Below are 19,192 nucleotides of genomic sequence, written 5' to 3'. Positions count from 1 at the left end.
AACAAATGTGGCCGTCCCCATACAGTAACGCATAAGGAAGGGAAAGGAAGGGCCCAAACCCCTGGAATAGGCACGCAGCTCCCCAATTCTGGACATGCGCACGACCAACAAAAGAAAAGGGAATAATGAAACCAAAACCAAAACCGAAACCAAAACCGAAACAGAAGCAACAGCACAAGTACAACCACACAGTACAAAAGCCAATGCGGCGTATGAGTAACATTTAGCCAGGTCCACAGTGCGACTCCAGTTTTCCACACGTTCAGTTTTCAGTAGTGCCGCTGACACGAAGAGGAGAACACCACCAGGCACCAGGGGGATAAAGAAAATCCCAGATACAAGAACAAACAAAACAACAAAGGAAAAAACAAGAGAAATATTTTACGTGCGTGCGATTTTGGCGTGCGCTGGTTTTTTGTGATTTGTTTAAAGAAGAAATCAAAATTGTTCTTAACGGGCATAAAAAACCATTAAGTTATTAACATATGTACACCATAAACACTTCGAAAGCCACAGGGAACTTCAATTTGTGCAATTCTTGTGTGTTGTTTGTGTTTCAAGACCCATAGTTTCTTGTCTTTTGTGGGTTTAAATATTTATGTCAGTGACGCAAATATTGATTTAAATTTGTGCGCGCTTTGGGCTGGCCTAACGTCTGAAGAGGTCTGACGAGAGGGAGGTGTTACAAAGAGGTGTTTCGGCACGAACTTGTAACTTACCTTTAACCTCAAAGCCCCCCACTTTCGTAGCCTCTTTTTACGTTCTTTTTATTTATTCACAAGGAGCTGCAAACTGAAGTTTCCCCCCTTTTGTTTCGGCTCTCGTTTATAGTTGTTCAAATCTACGTATAGACAGGATGACCAAAGTGGAGCTATACAAGTCGCGTTTATTTGTGACAATCATTCATCTGTGTGCCCTGGGTCAGTTCGCCTATGGCCTCTATTATAGCCATTTCGAGATACAGCGCAGCTACAAGCTCAAGACTACAGCGAGTCGTCGCCTGGTACCGGATTCACTGCCCCAGAAGGTTAAATTTCTGTCCTACTGGTCCCTGGTGAGTCGATTTATGGATCATTTATATACCCCCTGCCCATTCCCCTGGATATATGTATCATGACCATTAAAAATGCGACGGAAATGCGGCCAGCTTTTGGTTATTTCAAGTGTGCTGTGCAGAAAAAATGATTATTATTATTCCTGTATCTGCTGGTGCTCTCTCGGTATTCCCCATTTATGTCTGCCATATGTTTATTTGTTTGTCTGCTCATTGAGGTTGTTCAAGTTGTATTCTCCCACTCCCACTCCCACTCCCACTCGCCCTCTTCTTTTCTTTATTTATTAATTCCACATACTTTTTGCCCATATCTGTGGCGCTATGGAGCGATACGAATTTCGGTGCATTCCTCATTTCCATTGCACTTTTCGTTGTGTTGTTGTCGTTGCAGAATCTTCTGAGAACTCATTCCATTTCTTCTCTTCCCCCAATATTTATTTGCTCAGAAGTTCGCCGACCGGACCAACCAAAAATGTATGGTACTGACGAATGCCAGATTATCTTATTGGCGCGAATGTTCGTTTGGGGGATGGGTGGGCAATGGTATGTCTGGGCTGGTTGGCAGGCGTCAAAACTCATTTACATATTGTTAAAATTGCTTAGGAAATCGATCGGTTATTGAATATTTCTCACATCCACTTAGCAACCAATGAAATGTTTGAGGGGCTGCTGTCATCAGGGAAAGGCAATTATTTAGCATTTATTCAAAAATGATATGGAGCCACACGTTTTGGCTATGAATTTTCCTTGCGGTTTTTATCCAGGAAAGTTTTTAAGTTTTAGTTTATTATTGAACAACCTTGCCTGCCCTTGATTAATCCCCCTCCCCGCCCACCTTCTTTCCGCCCTCTTTCAACGCTTTGATCTTGTGAGCATAAAGTGCTCCATATCTATAGATCTGCACTCGTTTTTCATTTATTCTTTAGCAAATTGCTTTTATGTAGTCCCACGAGCAATATTTCGATACCATTTACCATCCGGTTCTAAACTTTTTAGCTGCTACTATTTTTTGTTCTTCTGTTTTTTGGGGATTTCAATGGCTTCCGTCAAGCGCCTCCGTGTATGCCGGGACGGACGGAGGGATAATTGTTTATATCAGCGCAATCAAAATAAAAAAATAAACTTCAACTATTTTCTGGCCAATAATTGCATTGTTGGAGCAAAGCAAAATATATCAAGAGGAAGATACAAAAAAGAAAACAAAACATATGTTTACAGATATAGAATATAGAAACTTATATATACATATGTGTATGGAACATACAATGTACAGATACATAGATACATATGTATGTTTGTTGATTGGTGAGTCGTTTTGTTGATTTCCAACGATTTATTAGTCTGATATTTATAAAGCGAATTTATGGAATCCGGGAGTGTGATCTGAGGCTCTGAAAGGTCGACTAATTTGTTCTGTTTTCGAATAAATATCTAATATGCAAATACCATACATGCTTTCTACAACCTTTAAATATCAAATACTTAAATTTAAGATCTTGCAATCGACTTCTAGGAGTTTGAAGATATATTTTAGGAATTTATTACTTCTTCTTTACTCCTATTCTATAATATGTTTCAAAGAATCTAAACTTTTCTCTTGGAAATCTTTGGTAAAAAGTGGCTTTAAGTCAGTTCCTAACCCTTTCTCACAATGAAATCTACATGGATTCACGGATTATTCTTCGCAATAATCTATAATCTTTTCTTAGACATTTACCATTTACAAAACCCCTTAAAATATAGAGTATACCCTACTTTTGAATACTCTATGACAATCGATTTTGTTTAGCTGTGCCTGTCCCATTGGTTTAGTTTATTTGCTCTCGCTGAAAGGTTTCGATCTTGATTGTTATCTATATTTATGTAGCATTCAGTCTGGAATGGGGGAATGTTCTCGTGATATCCAAACAAACGCAACGCCCCCAAATACAGAGGGAACAATTTTCTGAAAACTCACAAACAAAATTCAGTTGAAGATTCATTCGTTTGGCATCATGTGGTGGTCGGTGCCGTTGCCCATTGTGGGCCTGATCTTGATCACTGGCCAAGTTGCGACAGCCACAAAGTGGTATAGCGGTGGTGCAGACTTCAATAGTCCTTCCGCCTGGGTGGATGACTATATGCCCTGTCCGGAAGACTTGGTGGTGTTTCCCAAGTATTTTCCTGCTGTTCTTCCACTGCCTGAGGAAATCTCCATTGACGGCATAGTGTTCCCCAGGGATGGGGCCATACTGATTGCTGAGGAGTCTACCATAACCTTTGGCGCTCCAAGGAATGCCAAGTGTGACAGCGATGAAAAAACAGCCCATCTGAAGCCGCCAAAATCAAGTAAATGGTTTGATCCACACACCTGGAAATGGGCGGACATATCGAAGAGTGTATCATCCCCCGTCCCGGAGTTGGAGCGGGTGCCCTGCGACGATGAGCAGGTCATTGTCAAGGGTCATGCTCCACTCGCCTTCGATCTGGAGAATGTGCAGCACCTCCGGTTGGGGCAATTGATTCTAGCTGGCTCCTCCATCTCCAAGTTCTATTTGGAGCAGCTCTTAGCCCGAGATCTGGGAAGGTTCCTCTTCCACAACGCTCTGGATGTCCAAGTGGAGTATTACCGCGGAGAGTTGTGTGGCTGCCACAAGGACTTTGATCGGCTCATTGAGCCTGTCTGCCACAATGTCAAGGAGCAGTGCGAAGCACCACATTGCCTCTCGCCAGTTCGTCCCTTTGGTTCCTGTTGCCTGATCTGCGGTGCTGTCCTTACGATGCCCCGGCAGCACTGCTCCGAGGAGGATCGAAAGACCCTGCAAAACCAACTCAATTCAATGATCACCAAGCAGGATCTGGCGGCTGAGATTCAACTCCATGTGGATTATGTGAGCTCTGAGCAGTATGGCAGTTTCCTTCAGGCCATTGTCACGGATCGTGGTGGCTATAGCGAGAGGAGTGTTGAGTTCATGCAATACCTGTCCCAGCATCGCAATCAGAGCACGTTTCTGGCCAAGCAGAGTGGCTTAGAGCTGAAGTCATCCGGTCGTCCACACAACCCGAATGTCAGCTTTGCCTCCGTCCTCCTGATACTCTTTTGCATGGCACTGGTGGGCGTTGTGAGTGTCATTATTTTGGCCCACTTTATGCCGGAGAATCCTTACCTGAATCGCATTCCCCAATGGATCCACGATCCCCGTCGCTGGCGGTGGCGTCACTTGGGAGTGAGGCTGCGCCGTAATCCCCTCTTCAATCGTTTTGAGAATGTGGTAGCTGGTGCCGGCTCCATCGAAGACCCTCTCGGTGGTGTTGTTGGGGTGGATCGCGTTACTGTGATGGGCTACGATCCCGGCAACGATGAGGTGAGGGAAAGGTCCTTTGACAATCCCATGTTCGAGCAGGGGGCTGCACAGGTAGCTTCCAGAGCGGAGGCTCCCAAAGAATCACCTCAGGATCAGCCAGATTTGATGGTTGCTCCTAAAATGGAGACCGGTGACCTGGACAACTGTAGTGTGGAGGAGCAGGAGCTAACCGAAATCAATTTGGAATCTTCAGAGGGCGAAACGGATGAGGAGGCGCAAATATAGCATTAAAGCATATATTGTTTGGTTATTTATATTATCAGAGACCAATCGATAAATTACAACAAGAAAAACACCTCTTCTGGCTAATGAAAGTTGATAATATAGTTAACGGCCTTTCGTGACGTAGGCACACGTAGCTTTCCGCTGACCTTGCCCCCTGACCTTCAGAGGCACCTAATGGAATCGATAGTTGCCGTTAGTTGCGTTGAACGTCGAAGAGCTATTGTATTGTCACAAATATAAGCATCTATTTCTAGGATACATGGCACATCCCCTTCATCATATTGGGGGCGGGGGGACAGCAGTTGAAAGAACACTCAAGAGGGTAGGAGGGTGGTTTAGAGGTTGAGTCTTTCCAAAGCGGATTAAGTACTTCTCTCAAGTTCTCAAATTAACTTCTGTCAATTCATACTTTGTACCACGGCGGCGGTTGCGACAGATAAGCGAACCGGCCCAACCTTATCAGTATCAGAACAGAACTCATACATACTCATATGAAATACAAGTGCAACTGCTGTTAGTAGCTGGACTGCGGCGGCTAATCAGTACGTATCTGGCATTCGGAAGTTTAACATTAAACATGGCCAAGCCCAAGACGAAGTCGAACAGCAAAGGAGCCACATCACCGGGCTTCAATAAGGCGGTGCAATTATTGCTGCATTTCACGGCCGTCCTGCAGTTCTGCTATGGTGTATACACTTTTCACACCACACAGATGCCCAATACGGTTCCCTTTGCTGGAAAATTCAAGTTTTTAACGTTTATTTGTGCGGTAAGCAAAACACGACAACTCTGGAAAGAAAAATATCAAACAAAAAATATCGTTTACTGTCGATACTGGTGTTTTATGTTGTTGGCAACATTCACGTTGTATGGGACAGACTCATGTGCCGAGAAATCGAGCAGCATTGTTCCTCAACATGGCGCGGATTGAGCAACATTTGCATACCCTGTGGAATTGGATGTTATAGAATTGAGAAAATGTTTGTCATCCCAGGCTCCAAAGGAGGCAAAACCAACTTAGTCTCTGTTTTAAATATTACAACGATATTTTGCAATTTATGGTATTCTTACAGAGACCAAGAATAGGTATCAGGATCGAGATATATATATGCAAATGTCTAAGACATATCAGTTTGAGAAAAGGTCTTAATTAATTAATAATATGAAATTTTCATATTAAATTAACGAAATAGGGTATACAAATATAGGCATTTGTATGTCGCATCATGTCTTCAAATACCAGCAATGTTGCGACTGTTGAACTATTTTCTTCAAGCCGTGTTTTAGCCAAAATACAATAAAAGCAAGGACTAAAAACTAGCCAATCTTGAAGAAAATGTATTCATCAACGGCCTAAAACTATGTGGGCAGAACTAAGGGTTTTAGTTAGCCAGCATTATTCCACGGAATATCAAAAACGAGGAATATGTATAAGAGAACTTGAATTCGTCGGTATATTTTAAAAATGAGACGGTATGTTTCGGTATATTTCTGTGGGTCGGACGGTATATTTTAACGATAAAACCGCGACCAGTACATCCATTCATATTTTGTTTCGTTTGACGACCGGGCGGCCGTGAAAAAATCAATTAACTGCCTCAGAAATGGGTACAGCGGTGAAAACAAACTCCGTTTACGGTGGTGTTTATGGGGCTCTGCGGACTCTGATGCACCTAACGGCCGCCGTACAGTTCACCTATGGCATATACTATGACTATTCGTATGTGGAGTTCCCAACAACCGAGCCCGAGATGAGGATTCATCATCCGTTTGGTGGGAAGTTTAAATATCTAACATTTTTGGATGCGGTAAGACAACACAGAGCATCATCCCCTGAATACTAATTACGGTGGTTTAAAGTTCAGTTGCTAACTCGGTTTGAATCTAATCTGAAAACGATTGGATAACGCGCTTGCACGCAGCTGTGATTGGGGGAAGTAATTCCTTCCACTCCACTCCACTGAACAGGCAAACAACCCTTCAACACACAGACAACACGCCACATACGTACGAGTATCTGTCTGACCACCCGTTTACCTTCCTTTCCCCACTTGCAGATAATACAGGCTCTCTACTATATCGTTTCACTCGTCAATGATTTTGTGGGCACAAATGAGCTGGCACCCAAGCGGCCCCCTGCCATACGGCAATTCAAGGACTGGCTGATGGCCACCCTCGCCTTCCCCGTGGCTCTCAATGTGGGTGTCACCTTCTGGACGCTGTATGCCATCGACCGTGAACTCGTCTTCCCCAAGGTCTTGGACCCCGTCTTTCCCAGGTGAGTGAGAGTGCGCTTTTCTTCTATGCACTCTTAATAATTGAATTTAATTTGCGTTTGCAGCTGGCTGAACCATGTCCTCCACACCAATATTGTTGTCTTCATTGTGCTGGAGCTGTTTACCTCGTATCGCGCCTATCCCAAACGCAGCAAGGGTCTCACTGGCCTGACCATCTTCATGGGCGCCTATTTGGTGTGGATTCACATTGTCAAGCATTACTCCGGCGTCTGGGTGTATCCGGTGTTGGAGGTGTTGCAGCTGCCGCAGCGCATTGTCTTCTTTGTTGCCGTGATTGGGTTTACATTAGCTCTCTACCTGGTCGGCGAGTTCTTGAACAACACCGTGTGGGCCAAGGAAGTGAAGCTGGCCAAACGCAAGTCCAACTAGGCTGTGCATCTACTTAGCTAAGAGTGCGGTTACGGTGTTGTGTAGTAGTCACGTTTAATTAGTAACTATATACAAAGAAATAATTCGCTTATATATTTTACATACCTATTAAAATGTGAACCTGTCTTTAACATAAAGAAGTCTAGAGAAGAAAAAACCAAACCACACAAAACTTGCTAATGATATTTCTATTCTTAATAAGAATTACATTACATTATTGTATTTGAGATTAATAGTCGTAGTTTTCACTGTTCTCCAGAAGGCCTGACCTGAGACCTGAGAGCAATGCAAGACGTCTCGGTTTTCGGTTTTAAATAGCTGAATCGTTAAGTGAAATTTGCCTTTTTCAAATTGAAACCTCATATCAAGGCACATCAAAACACTTTGAATACCTGCGTTAAATCCTGTAATTTCAAATGTAATATTATAGTACGAGTATCATAATAAAATCGCAAAAACTCTGGTTTAGTCAAAAATAAAGATTTTGAAAACGAGCGCTTCAAATATACTGTTATCTGTCAAAACAAAAGATCTGTGACGAGATAAATATTTGTTTGTTTGTGGAATAGCTGTAGTGTAAGGTGAGCCGCCACCGCCCCCCCAAACAGCTGACTACATCAGGGTATATTGCATAGAAGGTAGGTGCGAGGGGCCTAATAAACACCCTCATAGCCGGCACAATCATTGGAAATCCAATCAAACAATATCAAACCAAACCAAAAAAATGACCAAAAGCAAAAAGAAAACACGTGAATCAAACAGCGCCAAGGAAGCCGCCCAGGCCACCATTGACCGTCTGGACACTTGTAACGATGCCTATACGAGCGGCGCCTTCAAGTACCTGCGACTCCTTGTGCACGTGCTATCAGCGGCACAGTTCTCGTATGGAATTTATTTTCACTATTTCCGTGTGCACTGGCCCAAGGATCTGGAGGAGGAGGAGCTCAAGGCACGCTGGGGCGGCAAATTCAAGTATCTAACATTCCTGGACGTCATATTGCAGGCCATATACCATAGCTTGGCCTTGCTGAACGATCTTTTCGGCGACAACACGGTCCACGTGGCGTCAAAGTCCAAGCTGCGATCTGTGCGCGACTATATTTTTTCGGCACTGGCCTTTCCCGTCGCCCATAATGTTTGCATCTCATTCTGGGTCATTTATATATGGGATCGTGAGCTCATCTTTCCCTCGGCACTGGACGCCATATTTCCGAGGCAAGTGACTATAATTATATTAATCACGTTTACGTGGCATTTATGTATAATGAGTTGTTAACCTTTTGTCCTTTTGCAGCTGGCTGAACCATGTGGTGCATACGAATGTGGCTCTGCTGGCGGTAATGGATATGTTTACGTGCTTCCGGAAATACCCCAGCCGCCTGGCCGGCGTCACGGGCAACATTTCCTTTATCCTACTGTACATTATTTGGCTGCACATAGTTCGTTACTTCAGCGGCGAGTGGGTCTATCCCATTTTGGAGGTGTTACCTCTGGCGTTCCGCTACCTGTTTCTGGGCCTTTTGGTAGGCTTCAATCTCGTTTGTTACTTGCTGGGCGAGTTCTGCAACAGCATTGTCTGGGCACAAGAGCTGAAGCTGCTGCAGCAGCAGCAGCAGCAGAAGATCAAACAGGGATAGGATTAAGGATTTAAAATCGTTTTATTAGTCACACAAAAAACATATGAGATATTTTGTAAACGTTGTAAAGGCACTTTCTGTAATACCATTTGTATTCTTGCGTTATTCGTTGTGCTTGTTGGTCGCCCCTGAAAGAGGCTGCAGCTGCTGTTTCTGCACTTGTTATAGCGTTGTAGCTATATTTAATCTATAGTCTAGTGTTTAAGGAAACATCATTTACATACAGACACAGAGGAGGATGTACTTAAGCGCTAAATGGGATTGGATTTGTAAGAACATTCGAAAGTCTAAATCTATGAGTATTTTCGTAATTCGTAATTTCGCTTAATTCTGCTCAATAAAACAATTAAGGAAGACGCATCATCGGACTTGTCCGAAGCTGAGGCTTTTGTGCCATGAATGCCCTTCACAATATATGTAAATATAAATTCTATCGAAACCATGCTGTAAGGACGACGTGAAGGGCACACAAATATACGAGTAGTTTTCGAAACTTAAGTAAATGCATTGGGTTGAGTATTAACCGCCAGTCTTACTATTTGGAAGGAAGCAGCAGCATTTTCAGCTTGTCCGATTCGCTCATAAATGTGGGCTCACCTCCCCTGTGATGTCGGTGGCCGTTGTGTCCCAGCAGGGATTGCATCTCGGTGTCTCCTTCCTCGTTGGCGGCGTCGTTGCGCTGACGACTGGCTGCATTCAGCAGTCGCATCGCCTGCTGCAGCTCCTCATTGCCGTACGATGGTATGTTCAGGTTGGCAATCTCGAAGGGAGTGGCCTGAATGCCCACATCACAGCTGGTCTTGCTGTTGCGCGAATGGGGCTTCCCCATCGACATCCCCGAATAGGAACTATGCATCAGACTGCCGACATCCAGGGCAACGTCCAGCTCCACAGAGGAGCAGCTGAGCGAGTCGTTGGCGCGATCCCTCACATAGTCGCGCTTGAAATCCATCTGCAGCAAATCAGTCAAGCCACTGCCAATGTTTTTGGGATGATGATGATGATGCGTCTTGGGTAGGTCCTTTCGTGACTTCCGAGACTGACGACTCCGCGTGGAGTTGCGGGAATGACGATTGCCATTCGATTCGTTTGATTTTTGCATGTTCTTGAGGAAATTCTCTAGAGCCACCTGCTTGCTGTTCGGCAGCTCCTCAATCTTTGGCCCAGTCCTACCATCATCATCATCGTCGTCCTCGCTGACCTCCTGCTTTACCACCACGTTCAGATCTTGGATTTTCATTGAGGCTCGTGAGTTCTCCTCCTCGGATGATGTGGTCATGTCCTGATTCTGCAGGAATGGAAATATAAATTCGCCATTCTTTTGCAGAAACTCATTAAGAATCGAGGGATCCAGTCCGGCATTGGCCGTGCGACGTTTCATAGAGCTGTAGTTGTGCTGCTTCTTGGTGCTGTGGGCAAAGACGCCCACTTTGTGACTAGCATTTGGATACGTTGTCTTCTTCAGGGCAATCACCTGAGACTCAACGGAAGTGCTGCTCTCCCTTCTGCCGCCTGCAGTGCTATACTTGCTGCTTCTGCCCGTGGCCGCGGCAATGTAGTCTCTCCGTCGCTGAGTTCTCTTGTTGCTCGAGGAGGTACCATGTTTGCCCCGGCTCCGCGATGCCACTTTGGTCTTCATTTCGGCAATCTTCACAGAGACCTGAGAGTCCACCGAATTGCGTCGAGATTCGACCGAGACGTGCCGCACACTCACACTAATCTCCGAGTCCAGGGAGTTCTTGCGCGGTCCCTGACTGGAGGAGTTTGCTGTACCTGTGGCAGCTCCCGTGAGGGCCATGCGACGCTTAACGCATTGTGGCAGATAGTGCACCCAAGTGGAGCTAATCTCATTCGTCTCCGAGGAATTCAGATCGTTTACGTCAAAGTTGAGGCCCACAGGGTCGGTGTGGGTGTTGTAGAGCGTTATGGAGAGCCTGCCCTTGTCTTCGAAGTCCTTGCGCTTGGCCCAGGTCTGGGCAATGACCTTGTGCTTGGGCATTTTGACCTCCTCGACGACCTCCTTGCCGCACTTTCTGTACAGAAATCACGAAATGATTAAATTAACATTTAAAAAAGGAAAATGTAAACTAACTTTCTTATATAACGTTTCCAGGTCTCAATGGAAGATGGTGTCCAGCACCAGGTGGACATGACAATCCCTGAACTGAAGAGGCACAGCAAATGCAGCTGAAGTACACCCACGCTGGGACGATTCTCTATGCGACAAGAGCTCTTCTCCTCGAAAACGGAAGATATTTTGCAACTAAAAGAAAGGTAAACAATTGAAACAGATTAATATAATGATTAAAAGATATATAACTGCTCTAAATGCTCACATTATAAACTCCCTGAAGCTTTCAGCCCACTCCTCGGCATGTCGGAACTCCGTCACATGACAGGCAATGGCCACGAGAATGAAGACCAAGGTGAGCAGCGCACAGACGCCCATGCGCATGATGATCAAATGGATTTTATTGCTAGCCGATGTGGATTTAATGTCATTGGCAAAGTGCTTCAGGCCAAAGAGCATCACCATGCCGCGCGTTATGAAGTAGCCGCCTATGAGAATGACACCGCAGAGCGGTCCCAGCAGCAGGCCAGCCCGCATCGGATGATTAATGTAGCCCACAAAGCAGATCCCAACAATACTATTGCCATCCACCTCGCTAAAGGCCATTGTGGTGATGGTCAGCACCAGAGGCAGCGACCAAGCAACCAAATGAAAGTACGAGCCCTTCTTGTCGATGCGATCTTGGACATGGCCCATGGCGCGCCAGTGCCAGGCATATGTGAGGAACACAAACCAGACCATGCCGGCCGTAAGGAAGTAGTATACCAGCACAAAGATCACAATGCAGGAGAGATTCTCACCGGCGGTGGGCTCTGAATGGCGAAGAGTGCCATCCTTGCGACAGACAATATCCTCACGGGATCCTGAAGTGAATTGCAAGAGCCAGCTGAAGAGAGAGAGAGAGAACCAGAGCATAAATTAGACTCCTGTGGGACGGAAGGATCTGTAACCCAAAGTGGACTCACCCAATGCAGGCAATCAGGAAGCATAGATTTATGTAGAACACAATCACAGCCGGATACTTGTTGGCATTCTGCCAGTCGATGAAAAAGGTGGCCACCACAAATAGATTGGAGACCAGGCACAGCGTGCCCGCCCATCCAATCAGCTTGTGGATCTGTCGATGCTCATCGTCCGTGTACAAGGGATCTTTGCAGCGCACACCGCAGCCCTCGATGCCCGGATAATAGCTGGCCGCTGACTCCGCCGGTACCAGCGGACTCAGGCACTGGCCGGTTACATTGAATTTCATGCCGCGCGCACCGTTTGTGCATTTCGTTGGAAATAGCGTTTCGTTGCAGCGCAGGAATTTCGGGAAAAATGTTGTATTGTATAAAATGCGACAGGGTTCCAGCGTAATCCGACACATTTCATACGAAGGCAGGTAGACCATGTCCTGGCCGTTGATTTTCTCGCATTTCGGCTTGAAAACAGCGCACAGAAATGGCTATAAATGGGAGTGGTAGAGGAAGTGTAAGCTAATAGATTCAACTATCTCTTTACTCTACTGTAGATTGACGTACCTGAATAACTGCCCAACATTTTGGGACATGCCGCAGAGCGTAGTAATCGTTAAGCTTCTCGTTGAGCTCTTTTTCGGTATGAAAATCAGTTAAATCGAGGCTACTCAATTCATAGGGCAATTTGGAGCCAAAGCAGGTATTTGAGTGATTTGTGGTGGCATAGCAGCGACCCCGTCGCACACACTGAATGTGGCGACTGTCCAGTCCATCAAACCAGGGCTTATCATCTTTGCCTTTCTTCCCGTACAGACGGTAGTTGGGAGTGCCATTGATGGGCTCCAGTTCCACATCCACTTGTTTGACACTCGCTGGCGTTGTGCTGCTATACTTAGACAGGCTGGCGGTCGTCGATCGTACGCAGTTTGACGCCACCCACAGGCAGATTATCGCTAGTTCCCAGAAATGCCTGTCGTGTTGGGGGGAGGGAGGGGAAACAATAAAATGGTTTGATATAAGCCATTTGGTTGCGTTATTTACTTACATTTGCATAATGCCTTCCGTGTGCCGTGTGTTCGAGAATAATATTCGCTAATAATACATCCAATTGCAGCCTTTTGTGAATATTAATGGGACCCAAGTGCGGCAGCCGCTCCTCGTTTGGGAGCTACTTGGAGGATCGCTTGGAGGAGCACTTCAAAGCATTGTGCCCATGTATTCGTTGAGTTCTGGCTTTATTTTTATTCAAAAAACAAATGGAACCAAGGAGAAAAACAAAATAAACGCGACTCCGCGGCCGAAACTTGGGATTTGATACCAATATATCGATAGATATTTTTTTGGTAATATATATTGAAGGTGTTTTTTTTTTAATATTATTGTTAATATGGATATTATGGATAAAACTGGAAACTATTTTTCTGTTGTTTCACGCTCACGAGTTTCTGGGCGGCAAGGCCGTTCTTTCAAATACGCCCGCCCTTAAAGGTTGCTGGTGCTTACAAATGTGCTCGGCTACATGTGGCTGGAAAATGTATGTTGCTGAGAAAAACAACAGGTAAAATGGCCCAGGAAATCCACCCTGTAAAGACTTACAAGGCTTGTAAACAAACCATCCCTGTACAGTACAATTGAACGAACACGGTGAGGTGAGGTGGGCGCCGATAAAATCAGAGCTGAGCTGGAGCGTTCTGTTTCATTGCCCAGCACTGACGCGCTATCGAATTTTGTTTTGTATACGCCAGTTCGAAGAACCAGTTCCGTGGCTCAAACTGTAGTGCATTTGATGATTTGTTTAATGATTTGAATACGACCATAAACTTAGGCAAAATGTTACTCAACTCAAGTGCAAATACTAGTATTTAGAAGATCAGTCAAGATTGTACTGCCAGTTAAGCGAACCGTGGCACTGAATCAAGAACGCAAACGAAAACTGTAGTTCAGGTCCATTGAACTAGTTCAGCGTTGAACTGCAGCACACAAACATCAATGTATTTTTTACATCCCTACACTGCTTCATTTTTATTTCACGGTGCAACAAAATACAGAGGAGAAAGAAAGGGGGCTTCCGAATTGAATTATCCAAAATAAAAGCCATGGACGCAGCTACAGTAGGGTCCCAACACACTGCGAACGATATGAAGCCACAAGCACCAAGCCAGCCGCCGGCCCCGGCGGTCGCAAAGGCAACAAACGAAAATGGTGTACAAACAGGAGGAGCAAAAAAATCAGAAACTAAAACTGGCTCTGGTGCGTACCCACAGCTCGCTCGGTGTCCGAAGATGCTTAATCGCTAATGGATGTGTCCACAATAGCTAATTTCCTGTTTACTTTCAATGTAGAATCAACACATTCCAATATGGTGGCTGAAAAAGTGGAAAAGGTGGAGAAATCAAAGGCCGAGGTGTCCACTGAGAAAGTATTGATTACCATATGCAGTGCCGATCGGAAGACCAAGAAGACGTTCATGTCCTTGCCCACGAGGAAGGATGTGATAGATAAGGGTAAGTAATAAACAGTTCTTAAATTTATATTAAATTAATTAAATAATTAACGTGCATTTATTAGCCCACAAGTATGGCCTAGCCGGCAACACCATTGTCCTGGAGAGCAATGGCTGCGAGATCTGCGAGGATGAGGTCCTCTTGTTTGCAGCCAAGGAGAAGATTCTGCTAATGCTGCTGGCCGAAACGGATGAATATGTAATTCTGCCTCCGCCCTCGCCACTGAGCCGATCGGAGCGTGCTGGCAGCTCGGTGGATCCCAGTTTCTATGCCCACAACAGTATTGTATCGAATGCCAATGACTCGACCGTCTCCAATGACGAGACTCTGTCCCTGGCCAGCGTTACGCCCAGCAATTCAAAGACGTCGGGGCTGTTTAAAGAATTTTCGATACCTTGGAACAAGGTACCCAATGATATAATGAAATTGCTGCGAGGAAAGCACAGCCTGGGCAAGCGCCTGAATACGTTTGGCAATATCCTTGTGGATGCATTGCGGGAGTGCTCTGTTCATATACCCATACGGGTGTTCCGACAAGTGGCCCAGCAGGCGGCCGAAAAGTACCCAGATTCGTTGCTGGAAAAGGATCGCGAAGGTCAACTGATAGCCACCACGCCCCAGTCTCTCATATCGAAAATGATAAACCGCAACAATGCCCTGAACAGGCCGCAGAAGCGAACCAGCGGCTCCAGCAACTCGGGAAACTTTGAGATACACATCAGCAGCAAGAAGCGCAAGTCCAGTGTGGGCGCTACCTCAGCGGCCAATGGCGATGCCAAGCCCAAGGACCTGGCAGCCAATCGGGATCTGGAGGAGAAGAAAGAGCTGCTCATCTCAAGCTACCGCGGCAGCACCACTGTCGAGCCAGCCACCATTACCGAGTATATGAAGGAATGCTTCCCGCTGCAGCGCGCGTTCTTTAACAACAACGAAAAGATTCCCGACATTACGTCCATTAAAAATAATTGGCCGTATATCTTTAACAAAGAACTACTGTACCAGCACTTTGAGCTGCTCATGTCAATCGATCCCCGTGTGCTGGAGAAACGTTTGACTGGCGAAAAGGAGCGCATATTCAGGTTCTTTAAGACATCAAAGAACAAGAAGATCAGTGCCCTGGAGGAGAGCAATGCCAATTTGTTGCGCGGCCTGGCCTACCATTTCAATGAGGATCCCGATTACATATTCAAGCAGCTGGACAAAGGTCCCTATCCCAAAGATGTGCTGCAGCAAATGAATCCCACAAATGCCCCATGGGTGGCTCTAGTCAGTGAGTAGCCATTCAGCCATTAACCGATCATTAAATCAAACGACTAAATCGACTAACTCTATTTTAGATTCGCCTATCACAACAGACAATGGTGTGGAATTGCAGAGTGAGGCCATGGTCTACATTGAGGGCCAAATAATGGCCCAATTTAGCGCCAATGATGGCGATCTGCCCGACATAATTGCCCAATTGATCTGCTACTATTATACCTTCAACATGATGTACCCCAAGGAAGCCAATCAAACACTCGAATTTATGGTCATCTACTTTCTGCAGCATGTCCCCGAGCAGGCGCGCAACTCCAAAAAGGCAGTCACAGCCAACAGCAAATTCAACCAGCTAATTGCCAAGCTGGCCAATGCAAATGGCTGAAAATCCAGAAGCCTCAAATCAATCAAGCATCAATCTCCTCCACTTCCTCTCTCTATGGAAACCGCCTCTTTGGAGTATGGAGTACATGGAGTCTCATTCTGTTTAGTTTATTTATTATTTTTGCAGACCTATTCCACTTGTATTTGTACCACTATGTCTAAGATTTACATAAATCGTGTAGTAATGTTGTGTATACATTTCTGATTTTGTTCCCTTACCCACCCCAACGACTAATATTCAATGCTCTTCTTTTGGAACGGGTTGTTCTTCCTGGCATCCGTCAACTCTTTCTTTGGCTTTGTCACCATTCCTTTCTTTTGCTTTGATCCCTTCACATTATGTCCCGCTCCTCTCGCCTGCTGTGGTGGTGCCTTCACACCATATCTGCTTAGATCTTGAATGGCCCAATTTAAGTTGGGTTTCCGATTGGCCATGGAAACGCCGAGCGTCACTTTTCTTCGATAGAAATCGCGTTCCTTAAACGTAAAGTTTTCGGCGTTCGTTGGAAGCTCCCCTTTGGACACATCGCACTCTGCAAATGTCGACCTCCCGGGCTCTTTCTTATTCTTCCCCTGCTTTCCTTTGGATGGAGTGGGCTCATCTTCGAAGGATTCCCACGTGGTTATCTCATTACGCTTAGCTTCGATTATGTTTCGCCGGTGGTTCTGCTCCCGTTGCTTTCGGAACTCCTTCGCTTTCTCACTGTCCGCATCGAGGCGCCCAGCGTTGCCCGCCTCCGCAGCATCTTCTATAAGATCATTCTTCACGTGTTGCCATGGCTGGGCTGCCTCCTCGGGATCAGGAATGGGTGCCGGTGCCCTGTTGCGTGAAAAAGGAGCGGGCTTGAACTTCTGTTTGCCCCAAGATTTGGTGCGATTCTGTAGCATCTCTTTATGGCCAGGTTTTCCCATTGTTGGGCGTTGGGTTGGTTGGGTTGGGTTCGTATTTTGAACGTGTTTATTCCACAAAACAATGGTAGGGATGGACGAAGCTGTACTCGGAATTTCGATAGCAAAGTGTATCGATAGTTAGTTAGCATCGACCATCTCCAAGCAGCACAACACGTGCGCCGGCGGTGGTAAACGAATATTTCTTGAATTCGGCACTTTTATAGGATGCAAAACGGCCAAGTTCATGACAAATACCATTTCTACTCCGGAGGCCCACAGAACCAAGAGATGCGCAGCCGTGGTGGCCGTGGTGGCCGTGGCGGCCGAGGCGGTGCCAATAATCCAAATTTTAACAGGCAGAACGGCGGGCCCTCTGATGGACTATCAAACGGACACCAAAACAATGTGAATCAAGAACGTAGACGGGGTGGTGGCGGTGGCGGTGGTGGTGGCGGTGGTGGTGGTGGTGGCGGTGGCCGTGGCGGTGGCAACCAGTCGGAGTCGTTTTCCAAATTCCGAGATCATCAACACCAAGGCCAAGACAATGGATTACGTAGAGGCGGCGGCGGTGGAGGTGGCGACGGCTGGCGCGGTAGTCGTAGATCTCGCAGGTCTCGTGGACCAAGAGATGACAATCGCAGAGATCCGCAACAAAGAGGTGGTCGTAACGATAATTGGGGTGCCCCAATGGAGCCCACTCCCAACACTGTGTTTAACTACGAGCCTATGGGAATAGCACAACAACCCGAAGCACAGCCACCAGTGTTAGGCGGCTTAGAAGTACCACAACTACCTGACGCTACCATGAATTATATTCCGTTAGTTTTAGAAGCACCTGTAGAACAGAAGCAGCCTGCCATTGAAGTAAAACCCACGGAGCCACCTGTCAACTTCAAAATCAAGAAGGAAAAGAAAGACACGCACTCGCCAGTTGTAAAACCCGCACCGCAGCCGCAGCCGCAACCGCACCCTGCCAAAAAGCCAAAAGAGAGTAGCGACGAGAGCTCTTCGAGCAGTTCTGATGAAAGCGTTGAGGCTGGTGAAGTGGTCAAAGCTCCAGCTGTGAAAACGAAGACGGAGGCCACAGCTGCAAAGGCTCCAGTGTCGTCTTCGTCATCCTCATCTTCCGAGGATTCTGACTCTGACAGTGAGGATAGTAAGCCGGCAGCTAAAAGCAAAACGGCAGCTAAAGGGAAGGAATCGAGTGGAAAGACTTCCAAGAAACTGAAGAAAACTCTATCCGAAGAGGATGTCATCTGCCTTGGCTCTCAAAAGCGACACTACACCATACCCGATGAGGATGAGGAGAGCAGCGAGGTGGACGAAGAAAAGGACGAGGATGAGCAACCCAAGGCCAACAAAAGTAAAAGCAAGCAAAAAGCCGACAATGGCTGTGCAATTTGCGACAAGAAGGCAAGTACTTTTGGTATACCTAAGGGGAAAATTCTAATTTTGTTTGCATGTTCATTTGAAACAGGGCCACACCTCCTTCGAGTGCCAGATGATCTGCCGTAATTGCTCGGCTCAGTATCATAGCCTCAAGAACTGTCCAAAGCCACCGAATCTGAACATTGCTCTGCAGGCATATTTGGAGTACACCATGCAGCAGGTGGCCGTATTTAATGTGGAGCAACGTTTTGCCTTTCCCGCTGGTGCGGTGCCAGCAATGTCATCCGCCCCGGCTTCCTCTACGCCTGCCAAGTCGAAGAAGGAGAAAAAGGCTCCCAAGAAGCCCAAGAAAACGCCACAAAAGAGAATGAAACTGAAGACTGCCGCCGACGACGACGATGATGATGATGACGAAGACGACGACGATGAGGAGGAGGCAAGCAGCGATAGCGAAGATTCCGAACCATCTAGCGATGAGCCAGCACCCGTGGCTAAGCAAAAGCGAAAGCGGAATTCAAAGCAGACAAATCCTGCCGCAAATCTACCACCGCAAGCGTTTCCATTTCCCCTGTTGGCTGCCGGCTCACCTTACAACTCCATGATGTATCCATATGCGGCGCCCTTTAGCTTTCCTAAACAACAATAAGAGTTACAATAGTACATAACATATGTTGGAAGTAGTTTTTAAAATATGTTGTATAAATGAATTTGGGGGAACCACCGTGCTTTAAACATGTAAAAAAAAACAAGCAATGATGCATTTATATATCAAAAAATCAGTGCATTCCTGTTCTAAAAGTCTCCATAACAT

The 19,192-nt window shown here is 46.1% G+C and overlaps 7 protein-coding genes across 9 annotated transcripts; 5 read left to right on the top strand and 2 right to left on the bottom strand.

The window, feature by feature from the left end:
* Positions 1–831: 831 nt before the first annotated feature.
* On the top strand, positions 832–7,779 carry LOC4817848 (androgen-induced gene 1 protein). 3 transcript variants are annotated; one of them, XM_033380193.1, is made up of 3 exons: positions 832–1,054; positions 6,681–6,901; positions 6,965–7,779. In XM_033380193.1, the coding sequence occupies exons 1-3, from the start codon at positions 857–859 to the stop codon at positions 7,287–7,289; spliced, it is 744 nt and encodes a 247-aa protein (XP_033236084.1). In that variant the 5' UTR covers positions 832–856; the 3' UTR covers positions 7,290–7,779. The 3 variants fall into 3 exon arrangements, with proteins under 3 accessions (XP_033236084.1, XP_015035541.1, XP_001357456.3); XM_015180055.2 differs by lacking the exon at positions 832–1,054 and adding an exon at positions 5,171–5,392; XM_001357420.4 differs by lacking the exon at positions 832–1,054 and adding an exon at positions 6,149–6,431.
* Amnionless (amnion associated transmembrane protein) lies at positions 2,892–4,707 on the top strand. The gene has a single exon (XM_015180058.2). It carries the CDS (start codon positions 3,049–3,051, stop codon positions 4,621–4,623), a length of 1,575 nt encoding a protein of 524 aa, XP_015035544.2. The 5' UTR covers positions 2,892–3,048; the 3' UTR covers positions 4,624–4,707.
* Positions 7,780–7,870: 91 nt separating the features above from the next.
* On the top strand, positions 7,871–9,018 carry LOC4817849 (androgen-induced gene 1 protein). Its single transcript, XM_001357421.4, has 2 exons — positions 7,871–8,504; positions 8,584–9,018. The coding sequence occupies exons 1-2, from the start codon at positions 8,014–8,016 to the stop codon at positions 8,924–8,926; spliced, it is 834 nt and encodes a 277-aa protein (XP_001357457.3). The 5' UTR covers positions 7,871–8,013; the 3' UTR covers positions 8,927–9,018.
* smo (smoothened, frizzled class receptor) lies at positions 8,929–13,563 on the bottom strand. The gene is made up of 6 exons (XM_001357422.3): positions 13,002–13,563; positions 12,521–12,926; positions 11,963–12,444; positions 11,263–11,883; positions 11,019–11,189; positions 8,929–10,959 (listed from the first exon to the last, which is right to left on the bottom strand). Exons 1-6 carry the CDS (start codon positions 13,007–13,009, stop codon positions 9,462–9,464), a joined length of 3,186 nt encoding a protein of 1,061 aa, XP_001357458.2. The 5' UTR covers positions 13,010–13,563; the 3' UTR covers positions 8,929–9,461.
* Positions 13,564–13,672: 109 nt separating this feature from the next.
* On the top strand, positions 13,673–16,297 carry LOC4817855 (uncharacterized). The gene is made up of 4 exons (XM_001357423.4): positions 13,673–14,206; positions 14,299–14,460; positions 14,525–15,730; positions 15,798–16,297. Exons 1-4 carry the CDS (start codon positions 14,053–14,055, stop codon positions 16,100–16,102), a joined length of 1,827 nt encoding a protein of 608 aa, XP_001357459.4. The 5' UTR covers positions 13,673–14,052; the 3' UTR covers positions 16,103–16,297.
* Positions 16,199–17,118, bottom strand: LOC4817843 (uncharacterized). Its single transcript, XM_001357424.4, has one exon. The coding sequence runs from the start codon at positions 17,011–17,013 to the stop codon at positions 16,333–16,335; it is 681 nt and encodes a 226-aa protein (XP_001357460.4). The 5' UTR covers positions 17,014–17,118; the 3' UTR covers positions 16,199–16,332.
* A 6-nt stretch (positions 17,119–17,124) lies between these two features.
* Positions 17,125–19,157, top strand: mbm (mushroom body miniature). The gene is made up of 2 exons (XM_001357425.4): positions 17,125–18,405; positions 18,470–19,157. The coding sequence occupies exons 1-2, from the start codon at positions 17,218–17,220 to the stop codon at positions 19,025–19,027; spliced, it is 1,746 nt and encodes a 581-aa protein (XP_001357461.4). The 5' UTR covers positions 17,125–17,217; the 3' UTR covers positions 19,028–19,157.
* Positions 19,158–19,192: the final 35 nt, after the last annotated feature.

This window comes from Drosophila pseudoobscura, chromosome 4 (genome assembly GCF_009870125.1).
Source record: "Drosophila pseudoobscura strain MV-25-SWS-2005 chromosome 4, UCI_Dpse_MV25, whole genome shotgun sequence".
NCBI classification, from domain to species: domain Eukaryota; kingdom Metazoa; phylum Arthropoda; class Insecta; order Diptera; family Drosophilidae; genus Drosophila; species Drosophila pseudoobscura.
The sequence above is the reverse complement of the archived record's forward strand: the minus strand, read 5'-3'. Positions and strand labels throughout refer to the sequence as shown.

Coding starts and splice junctions, on each gene's coding strand:
- Amnionless (XM_015180058.2), top strand. CDS start 3,049: ATGTGGTGGTCGGTGCCGTTGCCCATTGTGGGCCTGATCTTGATCACT.
- LOC4817848 (XM_001357420.4), top strand. CDS start 6,228: ATGGGTACAGCGGTGAAAACAAACTCCGTTTACGGTGGTGTTTATGGG. Junction 6,432..6,680: donor ATCTAACATTTTTGGATGCG/GTAAGACAACAC, acceptor CCCCACTTGCAG/ATAATACAGGCTCTCTACTA. Junction 6,902..6,964: donor TTGGACCCCGTCTTTCCCAG/GTGAGTGAGAGT, acceptor TTGCGTTTGCAG/CTGGCTGAACCATGTCCTCC.
- LOC4817849 (XM_001357421.4), top strand. CDS start 8,014: ATGACCAAAAGCAAAAAGAAAACACGTGAATCAAACAGCGCCAAGGAA. Junction 8,505..8,583: donor CTGGACGCCATATTTCCGAG/GCAAGTGACTAT, acceptor GTCCTTTTGCAG/CTGGCTGAACCATGTGGTGC.
- smo (XM_001357422.3), bottom strand. Junction 12,445..12,520: donor AATGTTGGGCAGTTATTCAG/GTACGTCAATCT, acceptor TCCCATTTATAG/CCATTTCTGTGCGCTGTTTT. Junction 11,884..11,962: donor TTCCTGATTGCCTGCATTGG/GTGAGTCCACTT, acceptor CTCTCTCTTCAG/CTGGCTCTTGCAATTCACTT.
- LOC4817855 (XM_001357423.4), top strand. CDS start 14,053: ATGGACGCAGCTACAGTAGGGTCCCAACACACTGCGAACGATATGAAG. Junction 14,207..14,298: donor AGAAACTAAAACTGGCTCTG/GTGCGTACCCAC, acceptor CTTTCAATGTAG/AATCAACACATTCCAATATG. Junction 14,461..14,524: donor GAAGGATGTGATAGATAAGG/GTAAGTAATAAA, acceptor TGCATTTATTAG/CCCACAAGTATGGCCTAGCC.
- LOC4817843 (XM_001357424.4), bottom strand. CDS start 17,013: ATGGGAAAACCTGGCCATAAAGAGATGCTACAGAATCGCACCAAATCT.
- mbm (XM_001357425.4), top strand. CDS start 17,218: ATGCAAAACGGCCAAGTTCATGACAAATACCATTTCTACTCCGGAGGC. Junction 18,406..18,469: donor GTGCAATTTGCGACAAGAAG/GCAAGTACTTTT, acceptor CATTTGAAACAG/GGCCACACCTCCTTCGAGTG.